General features: G+C 36.7%; 3 protein-coding genes and 1 pseudogene across 6 annotated transcripts; 2 read left to right on the top strand and 2 right to left on the bottom strand.

Moving 5' to 3' along the window:
* Positions 1 to 631: 631 nt before the first annotated feature.
* Positions 632 to 18864, bottom strand: LOC120136151 (F-box protein FBW2-like). Of its 4 annotated transcripts, none has more exons than XM_039152265.1 (4): positions 18854 to 18858; positions 2687 to 2801; positions 1795 to 2124; positions 632 to 1433 (listed from the first exon to the last, which is right to left on the bottom strand). In XM_039152265.1, the coding sequence occupies exons 3-4, from the start codon at positions 2109 to 2111 to the stop codon at positions 779 to 781; spliced, it is 972 nt and encodes a 323-aa protein (XP_039008196.1). In that variant the 5' UTR covers positions 2112 to 2124; positions 2687 to 2801; positions 18854 to 18858; the 3' UTR covers positions 632 to 778. The 4 variants fall into 4 exon arrangements, with proteins under 4 accessions (XP_039008196.1, XP_039008193.1, XP_039008194.1 ...); XM_039152262.1 differs by having other exon boundaries at positions 637 to 1433; positions 1795 to 2135; positions 18854 to 18864; XM_039152263.1 differs by lacking the exon at positions 18854 to 18858 and having other exon boundaries at positions 637 to 1433; positions 1795 to 2135; positions 2687 to 2843.
* Positions 13248 to 17084, top strand: LOC120135865 (annotated as a pseudogene).
* On the top strand, positions 17073 to 18951 carry LOC120136149 (linamarin synthase 2-like). The gene is made up of 2 exons (XM_039152260.1): positions 17073 to 17654; positions 17814 to 18951. Exons 1-2 carry the CDS (start codon positions 17150 to 17152, stop codon positions 18755 to 18757), a joined length of 1449 nt encoding a protein of 482 aa, XP_039008191.1. The 5' UTR covers positions 17073 to 17149; the 3' UTR covers positions 18758 to 18951.
* LOC120136153 (uncharacterized hydrolase YugF-like) lies at positions 18870 to 20678 on the bottom strand. Its single transcript, XM_039152266.1, has 5 exons — positions 20562 to 20678; positions 19838 to 20514; positions 19547 to 19639; positions 19337 to 19404; positions 18870 to 19146 (listed from the first exon to the last, which is right to left on the bottom strand). The coding sequence occupies exons 2-5, from the start codon at positions 20462 to 20464 to the stop codon at positions 18984 to 18986; spliced, it is 951 nt and encodes a 316-aa protein (XP_039008197.1). The 5' UTR covers positions 20465 to 20514; positions 20562 to 20678; the 3' UTR covers positions 18870 to 18983.
* Positions 20679 to 20882: the final 204 nt, after the last annotated feature.

The raw sequence follows: 20882 nt of genomic DNA on the forward strand, positions 1-20882 counted from the left end.
CAGGAGTGTATGGCGTCTTCAGGCCATGCAGAAATAGGTAAGTTGTCTCTCCCCGACCTGAAGATACTGTGCATTCGAGTCTTTAATAAAAAATAACTTTCAAATCTAAATTTAATTTATTATAATAAAGTAAATATAATTTTAAGTTTTTATAATAAAGTAAATATATAACTTTACAAAAACGCTCCTATACATGAGGAAGAACATGAGCATCCAATCCATCATTAAATGTTTCAGCAGCCTTTGGTTCAGATGCTCCAAAATGAGGTTTTCTTTTACAGCGCATTTTGGATTATAAAGAGTGACAAGCTTTCTTCTTTAAGTTGATGACCTGGTTTTGCTTAATAATGAAGCATTGGAAAGGGGGGAAAAGCTTCACACATTCACCTTTTCAACTTCTTTTCTTGATTATAAACGTAAAGCATCGACACAAGTCAAAAAGATTAAAGTAAAAAAAAGGGAAAAGAAAGGCAAATCCTTCTTTCTTTATGTCACAATCTGATCATTTTCTCTGATATTCCATGGAAGTCAGCAAACACGTCAATCTTCACAAAACGCACATCGAAATTGTATTAATTATTGTAGGGGCATTACTTGAACATCAAAAGAAAAACAACCTTTTTGGCTACAGATTACTGGATTTTATTACAGGCACTCATGGAGAAGCTTTGTTTACACATAGCAAAGTAGAAGAGCTAAGAGATACTCGACAATGGATGTCTAACATGCTTTGACAGAGTTTGTCAATGCCATTATGAAATATGATAAGGGGGGGAAATTAAGGAGAGAGAGGCCAATCAAATGCAGTGTCGTCTAAATCGAAACCGTCGTAGAACCTCATTTCCACGTCTTCTAGGCTTTCGTCGTCTTCCCAATCCCCATCTGATATCTCATCATCGTAATCGGAAGCAACATTTCCCGCGACAAAGTCCCAGGCCATGTAACCAGATGAGCCTGAATAATTTGAACAATCGTCACAGCCTTTCATACCGAAATAATCAACAATAAGAGGTCCGACAACTTTCAGTCGGGAGAATTTCTTGATAAAATTCTCTTCTAGCTTCACATTCCAACATCCTCGGATATCCAATAATTCGAGCTGGGGGCAGTTTTCGAGTACCTTAAGCGCACCTTCCGTGCTAATAAGCAGGTATGCCACCTCAAGTTGCTTGAGCTTTGGCATCGTTGTAGCAATGGCAAAGGCCTCATCGTCTTGAGACACCTTGTCGATTACCTCCAACGGGTGCATTGTTCTTCTCAACCCCGTTAGTAACTTACAGTGCTTGCCGATTGCTTCGAGGGCTGGAGCTCCAATGTTCCTGCAGTAACTAAAATCCAAGAAAGTTACTGAAGAAAGCCGCGCAGCAACCTGTTCCACTATTGAATTGCTTATTTCACTTCTCGGCAGCCGTAAAGTCTGAAGAGATTTGGCACTGGAAGCAAGGGGAGAAAAAGGATTATAACGGCAGCAATAATCGAATTTACAATATCCACAATGAAGTAGCTAAACAAAACAGAATTGGATCACTGTTCCACTGATAGTATAATTCTATTCAGATTCTTTACCATTCCGATCGCTATTGTTCCCTAATCTATTAGTGATAAACTCGATATACAGAACTTCGATAAGCAGCTTCATCCAACTATGTATTAGTTTTCAGTCTAGCATTAGTTGCCTAAGCTAATAAATGCCATCATTTTTTCCATTAAACCTAGTGTTTTCCGGTGCAGAAGCAATGGATTTCATGCCAAACGGATATAAACAAAAATTGTGATAGAGAGTTATGCCCTTACTTATCCGCAATGAATGTAAAGCTCTGGTCATTGGCTAGACCGATAACACAAAGCTTTCGGAGTGAACCCGAGCTTCTAGTTATCAGCATTTGAACCATGCGATCAAGGGTATTGGGCCGACATTGGTGGCTCCATTGTTCAATGTCAACTTCCTGCCAGCAATACGGTCCGGTAACCACCCTCCTCCACGATTTGCACACCCTCGGGACAACAGTAAGTATTTCCTGGAGTGAAAGATTCTTGAAAATCAGCCCTAACGAATCCGGAATCAGTTCGTCCCAGCATCTGAAATCGCCACTCTCTTCAATCGAATCCATGTTTCCCTTCCAGCTAAAGCATAGCTAAACATGAAACTGCAAGCACTAAATAAATAACCAAAATAGAAGACAACATAAGTAATCGGTAATCAGAAACTAATGAAAATGGGGCCTAAATAATTACCAATTGAAGTTCTAAATAATAACCATTTTTTAACACAGGATGAACTTTCAGAATCAATAAAATCTGAGTTCCCTATTGCAAGAGACCAGCTTTGAACAGAAACATGATTGAAAACTGAAAATGAAGACTTTTAGAAACCCAAATCAGAGCACCTTGTAAAAGTATAAATGTGAACATAAAACATACCCAGAAAGAAAGAAAAACACGCAAAAGAAACCAATTACGACAGTAAAAAAAACATCAAAACAGGCAGAAATTTTACCCAATAAACCAAGAACATCAACATCACTATGCAAACAAATGAGTAACACTGTGAAAATGTAAAGAAAATATAATGTCTAACAAGAAAGAGGAAGAACAGACAGAGAAAAAAATAAACATTTATGTACCAAGTTCACACGCTTTACAGATACCAAGAAAAAAAGATAAAGAAAGAATAAGAAGAATTTACCAGAAGATGGGTATGTTTGTTTTGCTGGATCTGCAAAGACCCCGGTTTATCCGCCAGAAACAAAGGTTAAAAAGAAAGAGAAACCTGAAGAAAGAGAAGGGGGAGAGAGAGAGAGCTTAAGTGGCAGTAGAAGACTACAGAAAGAACAAGGGAAAATAAAAAAGATAACGCAATGGAAAGAGAGAGAGAGAAACGTGAAGAAATGTGGGATTTTTGCTTATTCGGGTTTGGGTAAAAACACTGTAAAAAAGGGATTTTTTAAGCCTCTTTCAATCTCCACTCTTGAAAATTGATTCCATTCAATCTAATTAGATCTTATCATACATAATTAATTAACCCGGAACAGGGAAAACGAAATCTGATTCCCGCTTCGTCTGGGCGGATCAATGTTCTTGTTAAATACTGCTATCTAAAATTTGTAAGGTTAATCATTTTGATCAAGATGTTAATATTGTTTAAGAAATTTTGATAATTAAACATATTATCAAAGTATTGTATAGAAAGGCAATTTTCCCGATATATAATCGTCCATCGCTTTTTTTTCGATCAGACACCGCTCCAACTATATTTTTTGATCTAACATCTTTTACAGAAAGGTGTTCCCCTGCAATGTGCTTAACGCTGATTTGGAGTCACGTGAGATAAGGTGCGCCACGTGGGGTAAGGCGCGCCCCTTGTGTCGCGCTTTATGCTGACATGAGATACACTTGTGTATAGCGCGGCCCCTGGGGTGCGCCTTCGGCCACGTAGGGTATAGCGCGGGACAAAGACCGCGCCTTACCTTTAACACAATTATGTTAGACGCGGACCAGGGCCGCATCTTAGCTTTATCTAATATAATTATGTAAGGCGCGGTGCAGGTACCGCGTCTTATAGCTTTTCCCAGCTATAAATACCCTTTCCCCCGGTAACTCCTCACATCTCCTCTCGATTATAAAAAAATTAATACAACAATCCGATAATCTTTTCATATTTGATTCAGAAGTTCGTGCGATTTTTCGTTATTAGGTAATTTTGTGCTAATTTTTTTATTATACTTATTGTTTATTATGATTATTTGAAAAAATATTATACTAATTGTTGTTAATTAATTTATGTGTTTGTAAAATTAGAAAGCGGAAGCATACGTCGAAATAGTTTTGAGGTACAAGTAATAATATAAAATCATATTATTTAAATTATTTACGTTTATGTGTAAAAAAAATTATTGTGTTATATTTTCGTTCATATATTATTTATTTAATCAGCTTTGTTTCAGTTGTTTTTTGCAGATATAATATTGTCGCACTTTTAAACTCAAAGAATTGTGCGACTTTCAGCTATTGTTTATTATGATGGTGAAATTCGAGAAGATGAAACTGACGTTGTTAAAATATCATTGAAGAGAAACATAACTCTTGAGGAACTGATAACGAAGATTTCGAGGAAGATTCACGTTGGAAGTAGTAGAAGAATGTTGTCGTTGCAGTACATATTTTCAACATCATTGTTGCCATTAACTTATACAACGTTCGAACTATAGAACAATGATGATGTTGAAATTATGGTTGATTCTCAAAGTAATTATTCAGACGGCGATATTGAAATGTATGCAAAGTTTGTTCAAGTGCGTGCTGTTCGTGGTCAATCATTAAGCTCCCACTATGGGTTGGCTGAACAAGTTGATCAAGTTGACAGCCCGACGACAATAATGTGTAATGATTTTAATGCCATAATGGGGAGACATTCATCTGCAACTCCTTATGGTATGTACCGAGGTGGGTCGATGAACAATCCGTATGGAAACATCGCGTCCAGTTCAAGGGGAAGACATTCATCTGCAAATCCCTTTGACCTTAATATGGAGATGCCATCAACGCAACAATCTGTGCAGTTTCCATTTGACACGATGGCTTCAAGATCCAAGGGGAGGCATTCGACTGCGAGCTTTTTCGATCTGAATGTCGATATGCCTTCCAGTTCAAGGGAAATGCGTGCAAGTAGTAGGTTCTTCGACCTAAATGTGGAGAGCATGGATGAACCGTCATCTCCACCAGAAGAACCGCTTTGTGAGCCTGGTGCGGATGGTGCTGAGACTGGACTATTCATTCACCCAAAATCACCGCAATTCAACTCCGATGATGATGATGATGTGGATGAAGTTCCAGCAAATGTGACACAAACTGACCCTCCAGCACACATGTATGAAGTTGATTATAGTGTAATGTATGCGCCAGAATTTGCGGATATGCCTCATCTCGGTGACTATGAATATTACTCATCAATAAATAATGGTGAGTTATATTTAGGCATGGAGTTTTCAAGCAAAGAAGAAGCGATAATGGCTATAAAAAATTACAATATCTGTAATTCAGTTCAATCGAGAGTTGACCGCTCCACGACAGAAAAATATGTATGCTACTGTGCCCGACGCGAAAACGGATGCAATTGGACGGTTCGCGTATCGAAGAGGAAGAGGAAAACAACAGATGAGAACTAACATTATACAACGGTCCTCACACATGTTGTGCTAGAGGGGTCAACCAAGATCATCCCAACTTGGACTCGGAAGTGATATGCCAAGCCATCATGCCCATGGTAAAAGCAAGCTCTCATATAGCTGTTGTTGTGTTAATTTCAGCTATATAATCGCAATATGGGTACACTGTCTCCTATAAAAAAGCTTGGTTGGCAAAACAAAGTGTCATTGTCAAACTTCATGGCGAATGTGATGCATCTTACAATGAACTTTCAGGCTGGTTTAGGCTGGTATGGAGGTTGAATCCTGGGATAATTGTGGACTTCGAAACCTCCTATGCATACCATAATGATCGAGTATCGATGCCAATTCTACCAGGTTTTTTTGGACTTACCCACAGTACGTTAATGATGTCAAATACTGCAAACCTATGGTCCAGATCGACGAGACTTTCTTGTATGGAAAATACAAGTAAGTTTTATTATTGGCAGTTGTCCAAGATGACAATCGAAACATTCTTCCAGTTGCTTTTGCTCTTGTCGAAGGAGAAGATACAGATTCTTGGGCTTTTTTCCTCCGAAATTTACGTGAACATGTTATTACGAGGGAAAAAATCTATGTCATTTCAGATCGCGGAGCTGGGATGAAAGCATCAATAGAGTCTTTGGGTCCAATGTGGCAACCACCCTTTGTCCAGCATAGGTATTGTCTCCGACACATTGCTGCGAACTACCATGGAAGATACAAGAAGAATGATGAGCGTCAATTACTTGTGCGCATGGGTAAGTGAAACTGATGTAGTTTGTTTTCTTTCGATCATTTTGATCTGGTTAGTAAGTTATATATTTTTTGATTAGGTTACGAACTTCTTCCTCGAACGTTTGAATCAATGCTTCAAGATTTACGGGCGAAGAACGAGGAATGATACGATTACATCAGCCTCATCGATAAAGAAATGTGGACGAACGCATATGATGGTGGATATCGATATGGACACATGACGACCAACTTGGCAGAGGCAATCAATTCAACCTTAAAGGGTGCACGTCACTTACCTGTAGCGGCTTTGGTAAAGACTACATATTTTCGTTTGGGGGTGCTTTTTGCGAAGCTCAGGGGACAAACTCAAACTTGGATGCAAAGCGGTCATGTCTATCACCCTAGATTAGTTGCAGATCTACAGAAAAAAATTGTTGCATCAAATGGAATGTCTATAACAAGCTTTTCTAGAAGGCATGAAATGTTTCGTGTCACAGAGTTGTCGCGACCTCTTCAAGGGATTGAAGTTGTTTCGTTAAGAGTAAATCTAAGGGATAGAACGTGCAACTGTGGGTTTTTTCAAGCTCTGAAATATCCATGCTCTCATGTGATAGCAGCTTGCTCACATATACGCCAAGACTATAACCATTTAGTGGATCACGTATACCTACTATCTGAAGTTTTTAAGGTCTACGAATTTGAGTTCCCCCCATAGGTAATGACAAAGACCCTGATGGGGTTCAAGATTAACTTCCGATTGTACCAAATCCGAGTTTATTGAGGGAGCGTGGTCGTCCAAAATCCAATCGAATTCATTGTGATATGGATATTCGAGAAAGATCTAGACAAGACAAAAGATGTGGGTATTGTAGAAACCCAGAACACACTAGAAAAAATGTCTACTTCTGTTGTCATCAAGTAACAATTGATGAGAAAATGATGTAGTTGTTTATTAATTAATAATTATACGAGTTTGGACGTTGGCGTTATATTAACGAATAACTGATATTAATGATACAACAAGTATTAAATGGTAAATTATAACCAAATTACAATAACTAATATTAAAGGGTAATAAACAAAATTAAGCAAAATAAATTAACAAAAAGTCCAACAAATTTAACAAAATAAATTAAAATAAATCCAACCATATTAACGAATTAAAGTAAGTATTAAATGATAAATAAAAAAAATTACAATAAAAAAGTCCAATAAACAACTACAATAAAAAGTACTAAATACAAATATAATAAAAAAACAAAATCTATCTAAGCCTGCAACGTGAATGTGTTCTGCAGGACAGTGGTTGTCGGTCTCGAGGAGGATTTCTTCGTATCACTGGTTGTGACTCCTCGCTGTCATCATCATCACCGTCGTCGTCGTCGTCGTCGTCGTGAGCAGCTAAATTTTGTTGATGAGGAGCTGATGACGGTGAAGCACCTACATAGAATAATGACCCTGGAGGTGTATGACTGACTATCCCACCGGCCTGCGAAAACTGGGAAAACTCATAAAACCCAAACATCGCTGACTGTGAAAACTGTACAGGAGGTGTCTGTGCTGCGGCCAAGGGTGATGAGGCTGAACCCGCCAAATATCCAACATATGAAACCCAAGTCGGATCTGCAAACATAGACCCATAATAGCCTCCATGAGGGGTCATAAAACTCTGTGAAGGTGGCGGCGGCGGGGTCATAAAACCATGTGAAGGCGGCGGTAGCGGCATATGGTAATGGAAAGGCGATGACGGCATCATATATGGCTACGGTATGTAAGTCGTTGCTGACGGTGACTGCTGTGAAGGTCCTGCTGGTGCAGCTGAGGATGAACCGGAAGCACCTGCTCTCCGTCCACGAGTCGGGGGACGATGGTGTTGTGTCGGTGAACGTCTTTGTCGACTTCGTGGAAAGGTCCGCCCTCGTGCATCCTTTGGAAGCAGAAACGGTTTCCCGTTTCTGTTGAACCACTCATAATAATCATCACCAACCGTCAAGTCATCAACATAAATGGGCTCTCTACGTGAAAGGCGCTGATGTTGATCCTCCCACAACACGACTCACTCATGATGCCTCACCAGCCAATCTATATCGGTTTTGTCGCGTCTATCTGTGCTATGCAACTCGTCCATATTACGATGTGCTTCCAAAATTGGTTGAAAACAACCAAATTGCTGGAGCACACGATCAGTGGAGTGACACTCGACGGTCGCATAACAGATCAAAGAGACCATCGCCATCCAAACATCTGATGGACCTCTCAACTCAGGTGGGATCACCGTCCTCACATCATCATTAGAATATGACACACATTCAAACTAAAACAAATATATATAATTTTTATCAAAATAATAATCTAATTATATAACTATAATCTAAAATCAATTTTTAAACATTAAAATTCATACATGTGTGCCAGCCTTCTGATCGATTAGCACCCTAATTTTTTCTAAATCATCATGTAGCTCCTGATGATTTTTATTGTCAGTAGACCATCTATTCAAGGAAAAAAAATTATTATACCATGTATAAAATGATTAATATACGAAATCTTCACAACGGGACATAAAAAGGGCAATCAATACCATGCCCAAGACTGCAGCAGCATGAGACATCCGCCGATAGCATTACGCCTGTAGTCAATGGCTCGACACATCTCCCTGTACAGGAAAGCCAAAACTGCCGAGCCCCAACTGAGTGATCCGGCCAGACGAAAGTCGACAAGATGTCGCAATCACATACAGTGAACTTTATTGCGCGATTTATTCGACATCAACAACCCTCCTATCAGCTGCAGTATGCATGCCCGTGCATATATTTTAACTTCATCATCTGACGCGTCTTCGCTCAACTCCCGAAAATTGCCATCTAACCAATTTAACGGTATCCGACCACCGTTAAAACTTTATGGGATACGTCCTAGATTATTCCGACACAAAGCAGTCCATGAACCCTACACGATCCCCGATATCACATATCCATCCACAGGAAGCCCAGGTACATAGAAACATCCTCAAGTGTAATCGTGAACTCTCCATACGGAAGATGAAATGTGTGGGTCTCCGGCCTCCACCGCTCTACTAAGGTAGAAATAAGGTCTGGTTCTATCTTACAGTGACCCTGATATCTACCTATGTAATCGAATCCAACATCTACTAAATACGGCAAGACACAGCTAGATATCACTGACTTAAGGTTTCTAATAAAAAGATCTAATACACAATTAGATTGAATTTATGCTATTAAATCATGCCATAAAACTTAATGAATGATTTAATTAATGAGCCTTAATCTTGAACAAAATTTGGAATCGAAATTGAATATATGTTAATTAAATTATGCCATTATAATATTATATCGAAAATTATCAGGTATACGAATTATGTAAATTAAAGTTTGTACAATTTTATTTGTTTTAGTAATCTATGTCTCATTTAAATCTTATAATTTTAAAATTAAAGACTTAAAATAAAAAAATTTATAAAATAAATACATTGTGTTAATATAATAGTAATTTATATTATAATAAGCTATGTATTTAGTTACCCGTATATTCTTGTGGTTTCGATCATCCAATTAATATTTTTTAAAACCATATATAACTTTACATTTTTGTTCAATTTATCACCCACATTTAAAAATTTAATGGTGATTTTGACATGTCACCATAAGGTAATATCACATTATCATTGAAAAAAATAAAAAAAATTGACAAGTCACAGTTTTGTTTATCTTTTAATGATAGATTATCGAAACGAAATAAAAATATTATATTAGATATGCTTTTAAATATAATTAGATAGTTAACAAAATCATAAAAATAAATGTGTAACTAAATACATAGTTGACCCTTTATATTATTATACACTTCATGAAAAGTTACTCATTTATTATTGTCCAAATAAACTAATATATGGTAAACCTTGAATTCAATTTTTTTTTATCTTTTATCCTATAATAAACAATATATTTTCTTTTTCTCTTATCTATTTTGTATCACAATTGTACCTTATATACTTAACAAAACCTAAATTATTACAATGTAGAAAATGTATTAGGTCGTGGGAAAATTGATTTTCTCATATAAGACATTCATCATATTATTTCCTGAATTAGAGTTTCTTATTGATTTGAAGACGCTGTGTACTCATGAGGTCTTTTCAATTTACCTGAAGACGCTGTGTACTCATGGGGTATTTTCAATTTCCCTGAAGACACCATGTAGTTGTGGGTTCTTCTCCATTTTCCTAAAGTTAACATGCAATCGTAGAATCTTTATATTTAGCTTGAAGACATGTGAAGCACTTGATATGTTTGAGTTGGTACTATACAATTCACCCTAGATAAAAAAAAATCTCCAAATTATATTATATTGAGAATTATTTTTTTACCACATCATTTACTCATCCATTTTGCCTATAAAAAAATACTATCCACAAAAATGGTGATAGAATATAACATCACTAGGACACGTGGTAGGTTGTTGGCATATCAAAATCAAGTAGAAACTACAATCTTGAAGAATATCTTATTTACATCTCTGATCACCAAGACAGGGGTAAAGTTATTAACATCTTGTTTTGTAGTATTATTTTCTAAAACCACTTTTTGAAATAGAAGTACTTTTAATCTAAATATAATATAAATTATATATACATTTTTATGTCAAAATTAAATTTTCAGCTTAAATTATGAAGTATTTTTAAAAGTTAAAATTTTTAAATTTTGTTTTTTCTCACAATGTCTGGAAAATTATGCAACCATGTTTGAACTTAATGAAATCTTATTTTAATACCATTGTCTTCATCGAGTTCAACTAATAATTTTCTTTAAGGGTAAAATATATAAATGGTCCCTAAACTTTTAGGACACTTATATTTTGGTCACATAACTTTTAAAACATACAATACAATCACTAAATTTTTAATTTGTTTTCAGTAAGGCAGTTAACTCCGTTAACCCTTCCTTTTATCCTTCTCTGTCTTAAAACTCAGTTAGAAAATATTAGTTTTAAAATTTAATTCTGTAAATAATTTTATATAGTCATTTTAAAATTTGTATATGAGATTTATGGTACTTTAATTCTTCATTTATTTTGAATTAATAAATGGGATTTATTGGAATTTGATGATTCATTTACTTTGAAATGTTTGTTGTTGGCGGACATAAATACATATGTCCAACTCTTTGAATACACAGTATACACGAGCCGTTGTTGCCTGCCTACCTATGTGCCTAAGTAAAGAAGGTGTTTTGCATTCCAATATTTTTCAATAATTAATATAATGTTATAAAAATTAAGTTGTTTAAATTTAGACATGATTTCCAAACAATTTCTTAAAGCTTTATAAAATATTAAAATAAAAAAATTGGACAAGATACATGTATTATATCTGAAGAAACAATAAACTGTTACAAATTAACATAAATTAATAAATAATTTCATTTTCTTATTTCCACGCTATACAGATATATTCGAGACATTACTTATAGAACAAATTTTTAATAACGTTACTGAAGCATCTTTTATTACGTTCACCCAAAATGAAGTAAATACAAGCATTTCAAGCTAGTATGAGAAGAAGATCCGTCCTTTAAACGCAATAATCGCCCAAACTATCTCACGTTCCCATTCTCACGCCCTGCGTCGAATGTCACATAAGTCCAGCACTGCCATCCAAATATCACCCGAAGAAACACACTCGAAAAAGAGATGGTTCCTCGACTCCACCTCAGTTCTACACAACACACATAGGCCATCAACCGTCACATCTATGCGCATCAATGGATCTTTCGTCTTCAATCCGTCTAGCATAGTCAACCATGAGATAATAGCGTGCCGAGGGGAATGCATCGAAAATCATATCAGTTACTGTCATGAAACCTTATCCTTCTTATCACGAGTCTCGTACCAGATTTCTCGCATTTGAAGTTGGGTTAAATCGACACTAGTACCCACAAACAACAATCTCGCTATCTCCCTTGACGAGAAAGTTTTCTTTAAGCTACAGCTAAGGAAACATTTAGGCTCAAAGCTCCAGATGTCACTCCCTTCACAACATACGATCTAACCCACACCACCCACAAGGACCCCTTCTTAACTAAAAGCTTCCGCAATAACTAAATAAAACAAGCCTTATCCCAACAAGCGAGATCCTTAACCCCTAATCCACCTTCACATTTAAGAGTGTAAATTTGACTCCAACTTACCATGGCACCACCAACAGGGATATCCTCTTCTTTCCCAACAAAATCTTATGCAAATATGTTCGATTCGTGGCACAACAACATTGAGAATGATAAGCTGTTTGCTCCATAAATTAGTGATGCTAAACAACACTGATTAAACGAGTTGTAACCTCCCAGCGTAACTGAGCCTATTTTTCGTCCAAAGCTCAAGCTTACGCCTCAGGCATTTCAATAAACTGTGACAATCCTTCTCACAAGGCTAACGAGTAACCAGCGACACACCTAACCAGGAGCACTCCAATTTTAAACCCCAACTATCCTTAATGCATCCCAACTGATGCAAACAATTTACATTTGACAGTATTTATATTCAAGCCCCACATCTCATAATAAAAAGTTAGTAGATAATCAACGATCAACTATTGGTCAAAATCAACAACATTTTTAATATATTTTCTAAAATTAAATATTTTTATTAATTCAATAATCAAAATCACGTAGTATTTCTCAGTGTATAAGATATTGGGTTACGTAATATCAGACATTAAGTTCCGTTTACACTGGGCCTAATCATGGGCTTACCTCATTTACGACCCACACTCTCACCTGAAGTAGACCACTGCTCTGGCCATTACAACCCCCATTGGAGTTGGTTCCAGTTGAGATATTTTCTTCAGTTTTTCCCATAAAAGTATATATTAAATTAAAATCAATTAGAATTAGAAATCGGTTTTTAAATTTAAATCCTGAATTTTAATACAATATAATATAATTAGATTCAGATCCCATTATTGGCAAAAAAATAATCATTTTTAATCGCTAGATGTAAGCTGACTAACGTACTGATGATTTCCTTTTTAAACATTCAAATATTTTAAAAAACGCATGTGGAATAACCAGTTAATAATGTAATATATTCATAAATTATAATTAAATAATCTTCAATAATTTTTTTATAAGCACCGTTGCTTATATGGTTGAATCATATGCTTAAATAGCCAATGAGCCCAAGATTAAAGCATCTTTCGTCGCCTTTTGTATGTCGATACGAATTTTGTCTTATCCTCCATCAGAGGACCTTTTAAGCATCTTTCCTATTATAAATACACAATAAGTTGAGAAGTTTACTTACAGGCTTTAAGTTATACACATTGATTCATTCTCATATTATTCTTCAAGATGGGTTCAATTAAAACTGAAAAACCCCATGTTGTTTGTATTCCGTATCCTTCACAAGGTCACGTTAACCCAATGATGCAATTAGCTAAGCTTATACACTCAAGAGGGTTCCATATAACCTTCGTCAACACCAAGTTCAACCATAGACGCCTGGTTCGATCCAAGGGTGCCGAAGCCATGAAGGGTTTGCCGGATTTCCGGTTCGAAAAGATACCGGACGGTCTGCCGCAGTCCGAACGCGACGCGACGCAGGACGTCCCCTCGTTATGTGATTCAACGAGGAAGAATTGCTTGGCTCCATTGTTGGAACTTATTGCTAAGTTGAACGGTTCGGATGTGCCGCCCGTTAGTTGCATTGTTTCGGATGGTGTGATGAGCTTCGGTATCGAAGCCGGTCGTTTGCTTGGGATACCCCAGTTCCAGTTTTGGACTGCCTCAGCTTGTGGTTTCATGGGTTATTTGCAGTATAAGGAACTGTTCGAAAGAGGGATTGTTCCATTTGAAGGTAACAAATTCATAATCTCGTGTATTTTATCCATTTTTAAGCTATAGAAATTGTTTAAAAGATATATATATATATATATTTCAGATGAAAATTTCGTTAATGATGGCACTCTCGACACACCAATAGATTGGATCCCTGGTATGAGTAACATGAGATTCAAGGATATTACAAGCTTCATAAGAACAACGGATCCCAATGATATAATGTTTGATTTCATGGGATCCGAATCTCAAAACTGCTTAAAATCTTCCACAATCATCTTCAACACAATCGATGAGTTAGAACATGAGGTGTTGGACGCCATTGTTGCCAAATTCCCTCGTATATATACCTTGGGTCCATTGAATTTGCTTGGCAGACATGTCCCTGAAAGCCAATTAAGCTCGCTGAGATCGAGCTTGTGGAAAGAAGACACCGACTGCATTGAATGGCTGAATCAAAGGGAACCCGGATCCGTGGTTTATGTGAATTATGGGAGTATAACTGTGATGTCTGATTATCATCTCAAAGAGTTCGCGTGGGGGCTTGCAAACAGCAAGCACCCGTTTTTATGGATCGTGAGACCCGATGTCGTGATGGGGGAATCGGCTGTTCTTCCCGAAGAGTTCTTCGAGGAGATCTAGGATCGAGGGTTCATTGGGAGCTGGTGTCCGCAAGATCTAGTGTTGTCCCATCAATCCGTCGCTGCTTTCCTCACGCACTGTGGATGGAACTCGACGTTGGAATCCATTTCGAGAGGTGTGCCTGTGCTTTGTTGGCCCTTCTTTGCCGAACAACAAACGAATTGTCGATTTGCATGCACCACGTGGGGCATTGGCATGGAAGTTAACCCTGATGTGAACCGTAATGATGTTGAGGCTCTTGTGAAGGAAATGATAGGAGGTGAAAACGGGAAGAAGATGAAAGAAAAGGCCCTGGATTGGAAGCACAAAGCTGAAGTTGCCACTCATGTCGGAGGATCTTCTTACAATAATTTTGACAGATTCATTGAACAAGTTTTCTGTGTCTCGATGAATAAGAATCACGTATGATTGTTGGATTTAAATAAGTTCAATATGAACATATTTGTAATTTCATTTTATATTATCTTGATAAGAATGTCCAATAAAACCCTATTTCCTCCTTCAGTAGACAACTACGGCCCACCATGGGGTTTGTATGTAGATATATTTATTCATTTCTTTTTTTTATAAAAAAAATTAATGTCCAAAGAGGCGTCGCTAGTGTCGCTAAGGGTAGCACCATAGTTCGAGGACTGATTTCTCATTTAACCCTCTAATCTAGACCCCAAATTCTAGCGACGTTAGTAGAAAATTCTGCAACAAGCCCAGACTTTCAGCGACCTTTCTCGAATACGTCGCAAAAGACCTGATAAACGTTGCAGCAAATCCAGGCTTTCAACTCGGGCGTTATTTTTTTATTTTAACTGAATTAAACGATCGAATCGAATTAGTTCATTAATTCGTTCGGTCATCGAATTAGTCAGGTCAGAAAATGGTTAACATTTTTTAAAAATTCGGTTAACGGATAAATCAGTTTGAAATCGGTTAATTACCGAATTAACCGAAATTATTAAATATGAAATATATTATACATATTTTAAGGTCAAACGCATTAATTAAGATAATTATTTTTTAACCACACTAAACTCATTAAATTATCAATATCTAATTAAAAAAATTATATAAAAAAAATCGATTAACCGACCGAAATAACCGAACTTTGTTCAGTTCAATTAATATTTTCAAAAAAAAAAATTGATTTGGTTAACGATTAAAGATTTTTTTTTTTGTTAATTCAATTAATGAAAATTCGATTTAGTCGATGGCTGAACTAACCGTTTAAACACCTATAATTTCAAATGATGTCTCTAGAAAATACCGATACAGATTTCAACTTATCATTAAATTTGTAAAAAAAGTCCAACCGTTAATTTTTTTAACATAGATATCGATTAAAGTATCAAAAAATTTAACTCCGTTGATATGTCATTTCACCTAATAATATATGTATATTTCATATAATTTTGTTTTTACGTTTTTATATATTTTATAATTTAAATTACTTATTGGCTTGACATACAAGATAATAATGTTACATTATATGAAATATATAAAATTTATCATATGATTTGTCTGTCACTCACCTTAAAATTAGTGGTTTGTAGATGTAAAAAAACAATTTTTTTAAAAGTAAAATCAAAGTTAAATAAAAAAATAGAAATGACAAAAATAAAATAAAGGGTTACTGATACTCCTGTAATAGACATAATTTATCATTTTTATTTTTATCGTATTTTTACATCAATTTAGCTCTTAGAGTTATTTAATTGTATCATTTTATACCCTAACCCTAACTTATAACCCTAAACTCTAACTCCATAATATTTAAACCCTAAACCTTAAACTCCTAACTTAAAACTCTAAACAATAGTAAATATTTTAAACAGGCAATTGAACAACTTTCAAACTTAAATTAATATAGTAATACGATAAAGACGAAAACAACATATACGACGGAAACAAAGCGACCTTTTTGCAAATATATATGTATATAAACATTAAACGTTAAAGTTATCTTTATGCCTATGAAATAGTGCCCACATGATGATACCAATCTATTACAGACAGTCATTTAGTGCTTGGCATAGATGACTATATTTTAGAGAAAATATCTGACGTTAAAGTTATCTTTATGCCTTTGAAATAGTATCCACATGATGATACCACTCTATTACAGCCAGTCATTTAGTGGATGGCATAGATGACTATATTTTAGAAAAGATGTATGATAAATAGATATTGTTTGTTGTTTTAATCATCAATTAGTCTCTGATTGGTACCACTAGAACCATAGAGCTGAACCAGCAAGTGCACCAATAAATTCTATTTGGTAACGTTGCCTTGTGGAAGATATGGAATCCACACAAAATGTGCTTTTAAAATCAAACGAAGATGAAAGATGTCTACCTGTCCCTAATTATCTGTTGGTGTGATAAGATAAAGTATTAGATAATTATAGTCTAAATTTTAATGTTATAGATAAAAATAATTAGATTGGAAAGATTGTTTATAGTTATGCAAAATATAAAAATTCAAAGGTTTGAATCTTAACGTTTACGAATGGAGCAAATTGGGTTGGAAGGGTCACCCTTACCTCTACAATACCCGATCTGGATTAGTCGATTAATAGATCAGATATCAGTGATTGATTCAAATATATATATATATATATATATAAACTAAAAATACAAAATTAATTTGAAAAAAAAACAGACCGTATACACCCACGCATTAAGCTTCTAAAACTTAAACTAGGAAGTTTATTTACGAGCTTAAATTATAAGCTTTGATTCATTCTCATATTATTCTTCAAAGATGGATTCAAGTGAAGCAAAAAAACCCCACGTTGTTTGTATTCCATTTCCTGCACAAGGTCATGTTAACCCAATGATGCAATTAGCTAAGCTCATACACTCTAGAGGCTTCCATATAACCTTCGTCAACACTGAGTTCAACCATAGACGCCTGGTTCGATCCAAAGGTGCTGAAGCCATGAAAGGGTTGCCGGATTTCCGGTTCGAATCAATACCCGACGGTCTACCGCAGTCCGAACGAGACGCAACTCAGGATGTTCCCTCGTTATGCGATTCGACGAGGAAGAATTGCTTGGTGCCGTTTTTGGAGCTTTTAGCTAAGTTGAACTCTTCGGATGTACCGCCTGTTGGTTGCATCATCTCAGATGGTGTTATGAGCTTTGGTATTGAAGCTGGTCGATTGCTTGGGATACCTGAATTCCAGTTTTGGACTGCCTCAGCTTGTGGTTTCATGGGTTATTTACAGTATGATGAACTGCTCCAAAGAGGCATTGTTCCATTCAAAGGTAACATATCCCTAAATTTGTATATATATTTTTTAATAACTAAATTTGTATATTTTATCATATGACAATCGTGTTTAAGTTAATAATTCATATTAGAAAAGATTATTAAACATTTGTGTATCTATATCATATTCATGTCATATAAGATTTATTTTTCAGACGAAAATTTCATCAATGATGGCACTCTCGACACACCAATAGATTGGATCCCTGGTATGAGTAACATGCGACTCAAGGATATCCCAAGCTTTATAAGAACAACGGATCCCAATGATACAATGTTTGATTTCTTGGGATCCGAAGCTCGAAACTGCTTAAAATCTTCAACAATCATCTTCAACACATTCGATGAGTTAGAGCATGAGGTGTTGGACGCCATTGTAGCCAAATTCCCTCGTATATATACATTGGGTCCATTGAATTTGCTTGGCAGACATGTCCCTGAAAGCCAATTAAGCTCGCTGAGATCGAGCTTGTGGAAAGAAGACACCGACTGCATTGAATGGCTGAATCAAAGGGAACCCGGATCCGTGGTTTATGTGAATTATGGGAGTATAACTGTGATGTCTGATTATCATCTCAAAGAGTTCGCGTGGGGGCTTGCAAACAGCAAGCACCCGTTTTTATGGATCGTGAGACCCGATGTCGTGATGGGGGAATCGGCTGTTCTTCCCGAAGAGTTCTTCGAGGAGATCAAGGATCGAGGGTTCATTGGGAGCTGGTGTCCGCAAGATCTAGTGTTGTCCCATCAATCCGTCGCTGCTTTTATCACGCACTGTGGATGGAACTCGACGTTGGAATCCATTTCGAGAGGTGTGCCTGTGCTTTGTTGGCCCTTCTTTGCCGAACAACAAACGAATTGTCGATTTGCATGCACCACGTGGGGAATTGGTATGGAAGTTAACCCTGATGTAAACCGAAATGATGTTGAGGCTCTTGTGAAGGAAATGATAGGAGGTGAACATGGGAAGAAGATGAAGAAAAAGGCCCTGGATTGGAAGCACAAAGCTGAAGTGGCCACTGATGTCAGAGGATCTTCTTACAATAATTTCGACAGATTCATTGAAGTTCTCCATGTCTCGATTAATAAGAATCATGTGTGATTGTCGGATTTAAATAAATTCATAATTTCATTTTATATTATCACATCATCGTATCTTTGTACTCATGTTCAAATCTATCAAATAACTGTATCTTACAGGGGAAAAGAACCTGAAAAGCCCAAGTAATACTGGACTTTATAAGTTTGTTTCCTACATTAAACACATCTCTAAATGAAGGAAATTTTAAGACACCAGCAATTGCTGAATTTAGTTTTTTGCATACCTTTCAACCTGTTGTGCTGCCATTGCTATAGTGTCCCGGTTTAGCCGGAAAGATCGGATCAATAAGAGCAGATTTCAAGTGCTTGTATAGCTTTTTGGGTTTCTCTACATTGAGGGCATGACCTGCATTCTTTATGATCACTAGTTCTGCATTGTCTCCCAGATGCCTGCATTACATCACCATTATACTCCGGCCACAACAAGGTCAATTTTTAGCTACATTTCAGCTTTTTGGAACGTTTTATCTCTATACCCAAGTTTAGATTTGTGACGAATACGGATGCTTGAGAGAAAACTGAAGAATTTAACAGAGATATTGAGGTACTGATGCTTGCTTAGTACTTGAGAATGACTGACCTTTTCAATCTGTATCCCAATTCCAAAGGGAATATTTGGTCGTGCTCTCCCCAGATTATTACTGTTGGCTGCACAATAGAAACAATATGTAAAGGCTCAAATAACACATAAGAAAAAAACAACCTTGGGTTATAAAGATCATAATCATGGTCAGATATGTATTAAATAGGCACCAATATTTCAAGAAGAAAAAAAATAACATGAGAGAACCTGGGTTATATTCGGAAGATCTGACAATTTTCTGTCCTTGTGTAGTGCTAGGATCAATTCTTTTCTCTCTTCAAAGTACTCTGTACACATCACCTGCCAATAAAATTGAATTCCCAACATAAACTCAAGCCAGTTGCACTGTAATAGAATACTACTGCTTCCTCGCCAAGACAAACATTACTCTTGTAAAGATACAGGGTTCGATCATGTGTGGGATGTCAATGTATTTCACTTTTAATCGCGATTGAATAAAAAATTAATGATATGATGAAGTAGAGTAACTTAACTCACATGGATGAAATCCTTTAGAAAGCAAGAGGGAAGTCTTTGAGTAGGCTTGTAAAACGAAATCTTCATCAACTCTCTAAGCTTACCTGGCTTTTGTGGCAATAAAATATCAACAGCTTCATCCACGCTCTTCACTTTAAACATTCCTTCTTCCATATCTTTCTCTTCCAAACACACCCCAGCGCAGCATAGCACCAACTTCTCAATCCTCTCTTTAAACTGCGCCGCCATACTATAACCCACAAACCCGCCATAACTGATCCCGACAACGTTCATTGCAGTGACAACCCCAAGGGCCTCCATGACCCGGATCACGCACTGGGCCTGGAATTGCTCCGTCCTTTCGGGTCGGGTCGTGTAGGAGTCTCCGAAGAAGAGGAGGTCCGGGACATAGACGTTGAAGCGGGAGATGAGAGGCGAAACGAAGTCGTTCCATTGCCACATCGCATTGGCGCCAAAGCCGTGGATGAGGACTAAAGTCGGCTTCGATTGGGAATGGGATTTCGGGACCCACGCGTGCATGACGGTGCCGTCGCCGAGGTCCGTCGTCGATGAACGGAGACCGGCGTTGGAGAAGCTGTAGCGGAAGCACGAATCCCGCGTTGCAGTGAAGCTGAAACACTTAACCATGTTATGAAGTTGTTGCTTGCTCCAGAATTCGATCTGGGTTTTGGTTTTTTGATTTGTTTGCGAGACAGAATCATGGAAGAGAAAGAACGAACTCCATTTTTTACTAGGTGAGAAAACCTATAAATTGAAGAGTTGGCTGGTGGTTTTTGTTTAGCGTTTGCAGGTGGACCAATGAAAGGTAAACACTTTTTCTAGATATGGGAAGTAAATGTCAAAAATGTCTCCTTTATATGAATTAATACTGGTTTATGGTTGGTGTCAATCCATTATGTTTGTGTTCTGTTTATTTATTTTTAATCAAAATCCTTCGTATAATATATTAGTTGGTCACCATCTTTCTTGTTTTGTGATAGATTCTCTTTTTAAAACTTTCCGAAAAACAAGATTCTTGCACTTGTCCTGTGAGTCAATACCCAAG

This window comes from Hibiscus syriacus, unplaced genomic scaffold (assembly GCF_006381635.1).
Source record: "Hibiscus syriacus cultivar Baekdansim isolate YM2019G1 unplaced genomic scaffold, ASM638163v2 tig00110621_pilon, whole genome shotgun sequence".
Lineage (NCBI taxonomy): Eukaryota > Viridiplantae > Streptophyta > Magnoliopsida > Malvales > Malvaceae > Hibiscus > Hibiscus syriacus.